Here is a 13021-nt window from a genome sequence, read left to right as displayed (position 1 = left end):
TAGTTTACAATTTACAGGTAAAGTCAGTAAATTGTAAATATTCTAGAAGAAGAACCTTAAATTGTAAAGACAAAAGTTCAACGGACGATTTAATGTTAAAAGTGCAATCGCTTGTTAGTTAACTGAACAGTTCTCGTTTTACGGTGAGTGGTTACTGATTTGTTTTGGTGGTCACCAGGTAAAGTTCAGTGACACTATGTAAATACAAGCTAAAGAAGAGTTTAAGAGATATTATTTCCTTGTATAACCGCTACCGTACGTTATAAAGTTTCTTTGGAAACCATCATAAAAGTGAGAATATATATTCAGAACTAAACCACATTCTTCTTTAATCATATTTTTATTTTTAGATAGTTCATAAATATCACGAAAATATAATACTTCATATTAATAACCAATCATTTTTCTTGTAGACCTAGCTTCCTTGCCCTCTAGTCCTTCATTTCGAGCCGAGAGGGAGAGATCTCTGAGAAAGAAACAGTGAGTTATAAAAAGAGATATAGAGAGTAGAAGTTATTACCATAAAAGAACACGCGTTGGTTATGTTTACAAAAATAAATCAACTTACAAGATTCTACTTTAGAAAGTCTATTTTTAGAAATGATTAGGCCCACAGCGTGACGATTTTGGTACGTTTTTAAAAACAAGAAAAATTGTGAAGCTTATTTCTTTGAGAAGATCAATTAAATGCAAAATATCGATCAATTAAGTTCAAAGCCACCAGTCTTGAACAAAACTTAAAATGTAAGTTTTTTTAGTCATCTTAAATAACAAAATGAAGTCTAAATAATGAGTTTATAAGTCTATTTGTTACGTATTTGTTATTAAATATTTATATCTACGACATTATATGAAGCATGGAAGTTTGAAAAGTCCGTGCAAAAATAAAAACTACTTAATTTTTTGGGGTAAACCTTTTTTATTTTTCAACATAGTCTCCTTTTAGGCTTATACACTTCGTCCAACGCTTCTCTAGTTTGTTGATCCCTTCCGAATAATAGGATTTGTCCAAGTCTGAAAAATAGCCATTCGTTTCTGCAATCACCTCCTCGTTTGAATAAAATCTTTTTCCCGCCAGCCATTTCTTCATATTGGGGAACAAATAGTAGTCCGAGGGAGCCAAGTCTGGAGAATAGGGGGATGTGAAACGAGTTGGAACCCTATTTCCATTAATTTTGCGACCACAACTGCTGAGGTGTGAGCTGGTGCGTTGTCATGATGGAAAAGGACTTTTTTGTGGGCCAATCGTGGGCGTTTTTCTTGCAGCTCGGTTTTCAAACGGTCCAATAACGATGAATAATATGCACCTGTAATAGTTTTACCCTTTTCCAGATAGTCGATGAGGATTATTCCTTGCGAATCCCAAAAGACAGTCGCCATAATCTTTCCGGCCGAAGGAACGGTCTTCGCCTTTTTTGGCGCAGATTCCCCCTTGGTAACCCATTGTTTAGATTGTTCTTTGGTCTCAGGAGTGTAGTGATGTATCCATTTTTCATCCACAGTGACGAAACGACGCTTAAAGTCCTGCGGATTCTTCTGGAACAGCTGCAAACCGTCCTTACACGATTTCGTTTTTGGTCAAGCGTGAGCAATCGCGGCACCCATCTTGCGGATAGCTTTGTCATGTCCAAATGTTGATGCAAAATATTATGTACCCGTTCATTCGAGATGCCCACAGCACTAGCAATTTCACGCACCTTCACTCTTCTGTCATCCATCACCATATCATGGATTTTATCAATGATTTCTGGAGTAGTAACCTCAACAGGGCGTCCAGAACGTTCAGCGTCACTTGTGCCCATATGGCCACTCCGAAAATTTTGAAACCACTTATAAACTGTTCTAATCGAAGGTGCAGAGTCACCATAATGTTTATCAAGCTTCTCTTTAGTCTCCTCAGGCGTTTTGCCTTTCATAAAGTAGTGTTTAATCAACACACGAAATTCTTTTTCGTCCATTTTTTGAAAATCACTCGACTTCCTCGATTCAAACGAATGCCAAACACAAAGAAATAGACCGATCTGGCTGAAACTTGGTGTGTGTTCTTCCAAGAGATGCTACTAACTAAACATAACCTCGATACGCGCCAGTGGTGCTATCTCTCTGACTTTGCACGGACTTTTCAAACGACCCTCGTAATATAATCGAAAAAAATTAAATAAATAGAAAACACTAACACTACAAAAATTATAAAGGAAATTTTATCTTTGTAACCAAGATTATTTACATTATTATTAAGGGGATTTAAGCGACTTTTATGCAATACACGGACGTCACGTTGGTTTGCAAGTCTACCAACTGAACACATTAACATTATTATAGGGCTGCCCCTTGACCCCCTGTCATACACCTTAAACATCCATGCTCTTTAAACTATTTTTAGTCAAAACTATCCAATAAAAATTGCTCCGAAGTTGTTTCTTAAACTGAAAATGCTGTTTTGATATTGATATTGCTATTGGGCAGATGATATTAGTACTAATATTATTTTTAACAAGACGTTTTAAATTAAAAAAAACTTATTTAACAACTTTATTTACTTTTTACGAATACTGTTCAAATTATGTTGTAGCCACATTAAAATTAGCCTTCTAATATTGGTTTAAAAAGCGTGTTCAAGTTAAGGCGACTAAAATATTTAAATCTACCACACTTTATTTTATTTACTTATTGGTATAACCATTATATATGTTGGTTTAAACCTGAGAACATTCTCAAACTGAACTATACGTTCAAAACTTCAAATTTTGTACTATTTATTTCGTGATAAATACTTGAAATTTAATTTAATTTGGAAGTGACGTAATTAAGTAACTCAGTAAATAGAGTTTAGTTTATGCCGTTGTAAGGCAAACTAATACTGGCGCAGACTTAGTCTACACTCTCTGATTTCTTTAATTTTGTTAGCGTAATAACTTCACTATAATGCCAAACGACTTTAATTAGTAGAACTATGAAAACTTATTGTGAAACAAAACTCTATTAAGGGCCTTTCGCGACACAATCATATTTTATCCACTAATTTTATTATTAATTTACTTCGAAGTAATGAACATGTTTTGTTTCCACCAATTAGAATTCGTTTATAAGTTCTAAATTTTTGTTATTAGAAGATTTGCAGAAAGAAATATGTAGTTATTAATCAGCTTTATTTTATTTTATTTATTTTTTTTTTTGCACTCACAGATCAATTATGTTCAAAACGGAAACTTACTGAGAAAACTCAAAATAGGAAATACTGCATTAATTTTCATTAACATTTTTTAGAATTTATTAGATGTCACAGACCCTTATGCTGGCCATTTTCATCTACAAAATATTTGTTCAAGTATCACACTATTTAACTTAGATTAACTGTAATGTCTATTAATCTGTAATAAACAAACTATTAATCACAGGTTGAAAAGAAAAATTATATGTTTATTTTATTTATTTAGTTTTTAAGTTCGGTTTAAGTTCATTCTTCGATTAAAGTGATTGTTACTTTATGTAGTAGTCAAACGTTTATAATAATAGGTAATAATTAAACTGGGTTATTATTAAACAATATAGATTTTTTCAACTACATTCTTAGTATAGGTGTACCCACAATGTTATATGTTATGTATATGTGGAATATAAAATAGTTAAGATTAGCACTTTGTTAGGACAGTTAATTATTAAAGTATTTTACTGCAAGTACTCAATTAAAGGGCCTACATTAAATTACAACTGAGAAGTGAATAATTTACTTGTAATTAACAGTGTGTTATTTGTGCTCTCAAATACTCCTGTTAGACGAATTGAAGATTCAACTTTTGTTCAAACTTCGTGATTTAAATTTTAATAGTAATAATTGTATAAAATTTCGTAAAAATCTATCGAGCAGAAAACGAGATATTTAGGGTTAAAGTTTACTTTCGTTTTACGGACTGAAAACTTTAACCCTAAATATCTCGTATTCTGCACGATAGATTTTTACGAAATTTTATACAATTATATACTGAAGTTGTCTCTATATACAGGGAAAATATAAACAAAAACTATCGAGTAGTTTACTATATATTTAAATTTAAAGTTTTCTCTCTGTAAAACGAAAGCAAACTTTAACCTTAAATATTTCGCTTTCTGCTCGATAGATTTTTACGAAATTTTATACAATTATATACTGAAGTTGTCTCTATATACAGGGAAAATATAAACAAAATCTGTCGAGTAGTTTACTAGATATTTGAATTATAAGTTTTCAGTCTGTAAAACGAAAGCAAACTTTAACCTTAAATATCTCGTTTTCTCCTCGACAGATTTTTACGAAACTTTATACAATTATATACTGAAGTTGTCTCCATATACAGGTAAAATATAAACAAAATCTATCGAGTAGTTTACTAGATATTTGAATTATAAGTTTTCAGTCTGTAAAACGAAAGCAAACTTTAACCTTAAATATCTCGCTTTCTGCTCGATAGATTTTTACGAAATTTTATACAATTATATACTGAAGTTGTCTCTATATACAGGGAAAATATAAACAAAATCTGTCGAGTAGTTTACTAGATATTTGAATTTTAATTTGTTAGTCTGTAAAACGAAAGCACACTTTAACCCTAAATATCTCGTTTTCTCCTCGATAGATTTTTACGAAATTTTATACAATTATATACTGAAGAAGTCTCCATATACGGGTAAAATATAAACAAAATCTATCGAGTAGTTTACTATATATTTAAATTTAAAGTTTTCTCTCTGTAAAACGAAAGCAAAGTTTAACCCTAAATATCTCGTTTTCTCCCCGATAGATTTTTACGAAATTTTATACAATTATATACTGAAGAAGTCTCCATATACAGGTAAAATATAAACAAAATCTATCGAGTAGTTTACTATATATTTAAATTTAAAGTTTTCTCTCTGTAAAACGAAAGCAAAGTTTAACCCTAAATATCTCGTATTCTGCACGATAGATTTTTACGAAATTTTATACAATTATATACTTTAGTTGTCTCCATATGCATGTGAAATATAAAACAAATCTATCGAGTAGTAATTAGATTAGCAATTATGTTTGCTAAATAGAAGAGGAAATGAAAAATGATATGTTTTACGAAGGCAGGAAGTTTATTTTATAAAAACTAAATATTAATAATTTGATTCCAAAGTGTTTGCAAGTTTTCATATCATAAATATTATAAACAGTTTTTTAAGGTAAAAACAACAAGAAGTATGTAAAATTTTAGCTAGTAAAGAATTTAATACCATGTAAACTTACTGCATTTACTACAGTTCTGGTGCTTTTTCAAAAATGTAACAATAGATGGCGGAAGTAGTAAATGAATTGTCATTATTTATTATATTACCAGTTTTCCGGTACTCTAAGGTTCCGTTATTAATGTAAAACCAGGTTACATTTGCTGATTATAATATTGTTATATTTATTTCTTTTCAAATAATTTAAAAAGCTTTAAAAATGCGGAATATAGGGCTAACGTAAATCAATTTAAGCACGCAGTAATCTTTTACTTTTTTTCAAGATTTTTTAACCGAAGATTAGCAAAGGAATGATTCTCAATGACGTTTCATCGTGCCCGAGCACTACTGGATTACTTGGATCAAATGAGCTGTGGTTCCATGGATTTGCTAAACTTGTGTGGCTTGGCAAGTTCGAGATGAATGGATCATGGAACTCTCCTAGTTCATGTCCAGTCTCTCACTTTTTGCCCATCCGCAACACAAACTGGTCTTTTATTTTTTAGCATGAAAATTGCTGCAGATTTTTAGCTTTCTTTTCATCTTTTTCTACACAAATATTACTCAGTTTGTTCTGATCCAAGCAGTAGTGAACTCAAGCAGATGACTGTTGGCATGCGTTAATTAGTTATAATTTGTATTTAATTTTGTGTGTGGTAATTATTTTTAATAAAGTTACCATTGAATAGAATTATTGATTCCGAGTCTGTTCTGGAGTCACAAAACAATCCCCGTGATGAATTAAAGATCGGTGAATGGAGACTTAGAAAAACACGAAACAGAAATGTGCATTTAGGCAACAAGTTTTACAAAAGAAATTACACAGTGAGAAATTAGGTATTTTCTTTTCATAAGCAGGTTGCAATTATGAATGTTTGTGACTCCGATTCGGTCCAAGCCAGTCAGAACATTCAAATCCATTTAAATCTTCTCGAAACCTGGTTCCGGTAATGGAAAATAAAAATTAATGAGTAAAAATCAGTGTACATTAGGTTGGCTTTACGAAAATCTGCGAGTTCACCAGTACAACTGAAACGACATACTCGACTGAAACGACAAGACGTGAACAGACGCTACAAACTACTTACTGGACTACTTGGACCGCAGATCCAAACTCAACTTGAATCACAAACTGACAATTTACAAGACACTGTTAAGATCCATATGGACACACGGAGCAGAAGTGTGGGGCTCAACCAAACCCTCGGTAACTCCAAACGCCTGCAAACACTACAGTCTAAAAACCTAAGGAAAATCCTGAATGCTCCATACTACATTTCTAACTTTACCATTCACACTGACCTTCACATCCCTTTCGTCACTGACCTAATAAAGTCTCGCTACTGCAACTTTCACAGCCTCCTTGATCTCCATCCTAATCCTCTTGTCCAACAACTCTCCTCTCCTCACCTTCCCGATAATTAGAGGAGAGGTATTCCTTAGGTAATCCTTAATGCTAGGAAGGTTATTAAACAATTCGTTTACGATTTGTCCCATTTTCGCGGGAATTTCGTTCTCGTTATCTTGGGATTCGTTATCTTTCTGAGACTCAGTCTTTAAAAAAAAAAAAATCAAATTCCTGCTGACGGATGTTTTACAGCCATACATTCTTAGCATCTACTAATTAAGTATCTTCATATTATGGCGCCCAAAAAAGTTGTGGACACTCACTCAACTTAATATTACGCTGGCAAGTTAACTAGCTGTATATTTACAGTATACTAGTCAATAAAGTCGTATTTTTGGATAATCGATTACATCAAGATCGAACCAGAACTGATAAAATACGACTGAGAAGAATATTAAACGTATTAAATTAATATTCATATTAAATATTAAATAATTAACTTTATCATATCCCTTATTATTTTCTAACTGTACTTAAAACTTAATGCGGTGAATATGAAAGAAGTATTCAATTAACTGAGAACATAATGCATCAATAATCTTCTCTTTTGTTAACAAAAATAAATTGTATCTCCATAAAAATATATATTTACATACCGAAAAAAAGTAAAGTGTAGCTAATCAAGAAGGCAGAGAAATCGTAAATAGCAGCAGGCAAGTCTTTGGCTTTTAAATAATAATAATAATAATATAAAAGTAAAGAATGTATTCATATCTTTTGAAATTTATTTCTATTTGCAAATCTTTAATGTTCACCTTTCTTTTATTTATTATCAAAAAAATAAAAATAAATAAAATTCTAAAATGTTTTATATTGTGGTAAAGAGGTTGTTGAACTCTTTTTAGCAGCATCATATCCAGAAATACATTTTTAAAAAAAGTCGTATCCTAAAAACAACTAAAATAAAAGTCGTATCCTAAAATTTTATTGATTCAAAAGCCGTTCTCGTTCTTAACGTGTATTTAATACATTTTCTTTAAGCTTGAAATAACTTTCTTTGAGCTTAAGCTCGTATGGGCACAATATAGATCACAACTTCCGCTCTCTCGCTACAGATAACAATTGTAGAGGTTCCTAGATAAAAGAAAACTAATTGCAGCAAGCCTGGATCTGAACTCGGATCTCCGTTTCCAGTTCGTCGCGATTCCAATTGAACGAATCCCTTCCATTTTTATTATTGTTTACTATAAAATCAACGGAATATGAAGTTCAGTAAGTGGGACAGCTGTGTTGTAACCTCTCACGCATCTACGAGGTGATTTTTTAAAGTTTTAACTTTAACAAGTTCAACGTTGTCAAGAAGAAAGAAATTTGCGCATCCAGCAGAAGCTGTATAGACACTCTCAGGGTCTTTAAGCCATTTACGATAGCTTTCGGCGCTACCACCATTGGTAGGAATATAAATACATAAAATTTCGTCAATATTAAGTAATCAAACAGTGGTCTACAATGAACTTTTTAAACTGAATGAAAGACATTAATTTAAAGTTTTACAAAATGTGGGATTAAGTTAACCAAATTAAACATTTTGAACTAAAAAAAAATAAAATAAATATATTATAACCGAGAAAAGTAAAATTCATTTTAATACATTGGTGTATAAATGATGCAAAAATAGTCTCAATTTTTTTATGGCTGTCGGGCTTTAAAAGACTGCGATAAACCTTTGCAATAAAAACTTTATAGACAACAGAACGAAACATTAGCTAATTGATAATAATTTTACAGAAAAGTTGTTCACAATAATGGCTAAACTAAAGATATGATGATTGTTAACATAATAAAATTACTTCATTTACCAAGTCGATTATGTTACAGAAAGCTCAAGAGAAGGTACTCGCGTAACATTTATTAGAACAAATTTTGAATCTTAAACTTTATGACGCAGTCAAAAACAAAGCAGAGTTAAGAAATAATAATTAATTAATACATTTAAAAAGGAATGAGGACAAGTTACTACTTCACAACAGAAATCAAAGTACTAAACCTTATCAAAAAAAGGTACACAATACAAACGTCAGAAGCTGAGCGCTGGGAAAAATTAATTGGTAAGCGCATAAATTAATTTTAATTCACTGGATAGAAATAGAGTATCAGTGGAAAATGAAATCAAAAACTTTATGGTGGGGTGCAATAAGGGTACGTCAACCAGATATCAAACTTGAACTGCCAATGATTTTTCTTTATTGAGTTAACCGACAAACATACAGACCAATTAGTAAAAATTATTTTGTGAGATTCAGGAAACCTAAAAACAGATGTTTCCGTTAAAATTAAAAATGTAGAAATTTAACACGATCTGACACGAACGGAATAAGAAATATAATATGAAATTACTGAAGGGTAAATAATAACACTTTTGTTTTCTTTAAGATGCATCAACATTTATAATCATAGGCGCCCGGTGCTTTTTTTAGCGCACTGCCGGGCCTCAAGACAGTACTCTCGTTACAGACAACACTGTTCATCGACAGCGAGCTGTAAGGAGTTCCAAGGAAGAGAAAATCTAAGGGTCAGCAGCTATTAATGGCACGTTTTTTTCATTAAAAAAGGATAAGATTTAATTAAATTCATTAATTAGCCATTTAAGATTTTACTAAACACTTCTCAAACTATTCAAACAACAAAATTTTTAAAAAAAATTGCTTTTTACCTTTTCTCCTGTAAATTTTTTGTTCAAAAAAGATGATTAACCGCTCAGTCGCATCAAGTACAACTACCGGGAACACTGGATTCAAACAGTTTGAATAAATTACGCACTCTGAAAGCTAACGAGAAATCCCTCCTTTCAACAGGTATTTGAGAGATATCTGTGTAAAGACTATGGAACTAAAATTGTTTCTGTTCACTGCCCTCAGGAAGGTTACAGTTACAGAACTAACCTTTCACTTGATGGGATGAATTCAGTGAAGGGTAAGGGTAATAAAATTTATTTTTACTTTAAAAATTCTATAATTGATTGGTGTCATTTTTATTGTCACTCTTAAGTCCAACATTTTTAAATATTGCAAGTGTATCATTTCCACATTTAATTATTAACTCCTGAATAAGTAAATTCTTTTGGCCCTTCATTTCTTAAGTATCTTCTCTTTTTTTTTTTTAGCTTCAAAGGAGGTTATTTAGGTTTAATGAAATGATTATGGCTTTTCCTTTCCCTCCTGGTACTGCATCACTTTTGGAAGATATTGACAGTAAGTAGGAAAGATAATTATATTTAAATTTGCTTTATTCTAGATTCAGATATTAGTCAAGTTGCAAGTTTATTCTAAGTTAGCTTAGTTTTTGATTGTAAACGAGTTAAACTTTTACAGAGAAACTAATGGTTGTACTGAGAGACGGTAGAACATTAATTGGATATCTCAGAAGTATTGATCAGTTTGCAAATCTTGTTCTACACAAAACTATAGAAAGAATACACGTTGGAAAAGAGTATGGGGATATCCCTAGAGGTGTTTTTGTAGTTCGTGGTGAGAACGTAGTGCTGCTGGGTGAAATGGTAAGTCTAAAAAATTGCTCTATATGTTGTAATTTCTCCGAGAAAAAAGTTAATTATTTAAAAGATTTGAGAATAATCAGTTCTCAAGCATTTTTTTTTTTTTTTTAAATAAAAATAAATTTTTAGTCTGTATCACATTTCCTCTCCGAGTCTTAGAATCGACTCTTTAGTGAAAAGACCTCAGTACGATCCAGACCAAATCTTCTGTTGCTCTTAATGAAGGCCCCACATTCCAAGTTACAAATATTTCTTTTGACAATGTTTCGGAGGAGCTGCTCTCAATTCAAACTGTTCACCTGTACGATACCTACATATCTGCGTCTACATATTTTACTCTTCAACATTCATTCTAGAATAAGTATGCTTTTTTCCACTACCTTTACAAAAATTGGCCGGCCACTCTTATAGTTGGTTTAATTGGATTATTAGTAGTTTATTTTTAGAAATTCTTAGGTTTCAGGTTTAACATCTTTTGATTACCTTTTTTGTGAAACGTTTTGACTCATTTTCACCTTAGAATACCATCAGATCCTGTTTTGTCTCGCAAGATCAAATATTGGATACATTGAGTTTCCGAATGTTTCCAAAGGACTTGCCCCAGGCTGTATTTCACCTAGTACCCTGCGTTATTGCAAAATCTCTTCCTTTTTTAACATCTGTATTCAATATGTCATTTGAAACCTCCCTAACTTTTCTTAAGTTTAGATGTATGAATCTATATTGTCCCATTTTAAATAAGACTATCCCTTAGATGTACTTAATATCCGAGCTATCAACTTGACTTTAGTTAGGTTTTGTCTGTTAATTTGTACTTCTCTCTATCTTCCATACACCATATTGATGGTATGATCACAGAAGCTCTGTAGTGCTACCTTTCTTGCTTAGAACTTCAAGATCTTTTAATGGCATACCTATTAGAACTCTGTAATGCACTTTAGCCTATCTTTTTTGTGGAGAATTGCTCTGTAATTTGGTTTCTTTAAAAAGGAATCCACATCAGCAGAATTGACTTATTAAACACCTAGTATGGTATTGTTCATTTTATTTTTGTCTTGGTGACTGATTCATTAATACAAAAGGAAGATAGAATATTGCCAAATTTGTAAATTATTTAGTTTCTGATGTTTATGACGGAAATTGGTAATTCTTTCTTCCTATTACACACATTATTCCGATGCATTGATTACCGATTTGGTTATTCCTCCATTAATGCCCATCAATCGAGCTATAACTCTTCACCTTAATATCCTCAGACTTGACCAGACGCATTTTTATCTGATATAATGTTTATATTGTGTTTAATTTCTGTATCTAAAATACAGACCAAACCAAAAAGGCCTCCAATTGAACATGTATTTATTCTAAGGGGACAATAGTCCCAGGATAATAAATTTATTTTCTTTCATTCATTCATTCATTTAATTTCTTGTCTGTATATATTTATGCTTTATATTATCATGTTTATTTTATTATTATTATTATTATTTGTATAGCATTCCGTTTGTAAATAAATAGTTAAGAAACATTTGTAAAGAATCATACATTACAATTATACGTTAGAATTATGTATGTACAATTTGCATCTATAAGAAATTCAGGGTTTATTTAAAGGTAACTTTTCAGATTTTTTTGGTAGATTTCATTCTTAAAATATTTTTTCCCCCTATTAATTAAAATAAAACAAAATTGTTTATAAAAATGGTAATTTAACATATAATAGAATCTTACTCTGTTTGTTGACACAATTCTGCTATGAAGTAAACCTCAAGAAAATTTAAATTAAGAAGACAATAAAAATAGATAGCTCATAGAAAATTATCCCTAGGAACCCTAAGAATTTCTGAAATGAAGCAGTAGTAGTTTTTATATCCTACATCTACTGGGGTTTTGCTAATTCTCTAATATTAATTAGTAATTATGCTAGTTGCTCCTCTTTCACATTCATTTATTTAATAATTTTCATTATAATTCTTCATTGTTTTAGGCTATTGAGAAGGAAATGAATTTACCATTGAAAAAAGTCTCAATAAATGACATTTTGGAAGCACAAAGACGTGAACAAGAATCTAAACAAGAACAGGATAAACTTATGGCTAAAGCGTTACGGGAAAGAGGCTTGAACTATGTTCCAGACCTTAGTCATGATGATATGTTTTAATAAATTTTTTTTCTGCTCTATTCTCGTTTAAATGAGTAAAAGAAAATCTTTGGTTTAAAAAAGAAAAATATTTCGTTTGTTGATATAAGTTGTGTAAATATTATGGAGGTTATTTTTATTTTTCAGCAAATGTAAATATTTGGTAATAAGATGGAAATTAATTTAATTGTAAACAAAATTTTGTACTCTATTTACTATTTTATAGGGAAAAAATTAATAATATATGGTGTAATTTCACTACATTTACTATTTACTTTGTTCTCCCCGTCTCTTTCATATTTCAATTGCGTTAGAAATCATCTCAGGATAAAGGTAATCCAGAATGTTCTAGAACTCACAAGAAAGGAATAATGTAAGACAGTTGTTCTTGTCTTTCTTGCTACTAATAAGGACCAAAATATTTTTGAATTTTTTTTTTATAAATGTGGATTTACTCCAAACTGCTACTTTAATTACGAAAAAACACCTATTTAAATAATAAATAATTCGCTTCACAATAAACAAACTATTTATTTAACAACTGAATCTTTGTGGATCTAAGATCTTTTAAGACTTTCTTTTTATTATTCTCTTTAGAGTAACCATTCTGGCCATTACATTGTTCTATTAGCTTCTTGACATTTATTTTATTAAACAATTGTTTAATCTATGCTTAGATCCACTTACCAGTGGCCCCTAAAATTGTTGGATATTGTGCCTAGTAGCACTGTACAACTTAAATAATAAATAAATA

The 13021-nt window shown here is 31.0% G+C and overlaps 2 protein-coding genes across 3 annotated transcripts in view; one reads left to right on the top strand and one right to left on the bottom strand.

The window, feature by feature from the left end:
* LOC141460880 (uncharacterized) overlaps window positions 1–9427 on the bottom strand; it is a 130800-nt gene extending 121373 nt beyond the window's left edge. The window contains exon 1 of the mRNA XM_074141306.1: window positions 9288–9427. The gene's annotated coding sequence lies outside the window, so the exon portion shown is untranslated. The remainder of the gene's footprint in view (window positions 1–9287) is intronic.
* Window positions 9407–12530, top strand: LSm1 (U6 snRNA-associated Sm-like protein LSm1). Of its 2 annotated transcripts, none has more exons than XM_074141317.1 (4): window positions 9407–9547; window positions 9738–9825; window positions 9946–10130; window positions 12115–12530. In XM_074141317.1, exons 2-4 carry the CDS (start codon window positions 9768–9770, stop codon window positions 12286–12288), a joined length of 417 nt encoding a protein of 138 aa, XP_073997418.1. In that variant the 5' UTR covers window positions 9407–9547; window positions 9738–9767; the 3' UTR covers window positions 12289–12530. The 2 variants fall into 2 exon arrangements, with proteins under 2 accessions (XP_073997418.1, XP_073997419.1); XM_074141318.1 differs by having other exon boundaries at window positions 9520–9553.
* Window positions 12531–13021: the final 491 nt, after the last annotated feature.

This window comes from Rhodnius prolixus, unplaced genomic scaffold (assembly GCF_049639745.1).
Source record: "Rhodnius prolixus isolate KJV_2025 unplaced genomic scaffold, Rpr scaffold_6, whole genome shotgun sequence".
NCBI classification, from domain to species: domain Eukaryota; kingdom Metazoa; phylum Arthropoda; class Insecta; order Hemiptera; family Reduviidae; genus Rhodnius; species Rhodnius prolixus.
The sequence above is the reverse complement of the archived record's forward strand: the minus strand, read 5'-3'. Positions and strand labels throughout refer to the sequence as shown.

Bases quoted from the DNA above. Each gene is read 5' to 3' on its own strand.
- LSm1 (XM_074141317.1), top strand. From the start codon at position 9,768: ATGATTATGGCTTTTCCTTTCCCTCCTGGTACTGCATCACTTTTGGAA. The intron at 9,826-9,945 runs GTAAGTAGGAAA...AAACTTTTACAG, and splicing joins ACTTTTGGAAGATATTGACA to AGAAACTAATGGTTGTACTG. The intron at 10,131-12,114 runs GTAAGTCTAAAA...TCATTGTTTTAG, and splicing joins TAGTGCTGCTGGGTGAAATG to GCTATTGAGAAGGAAATGAA.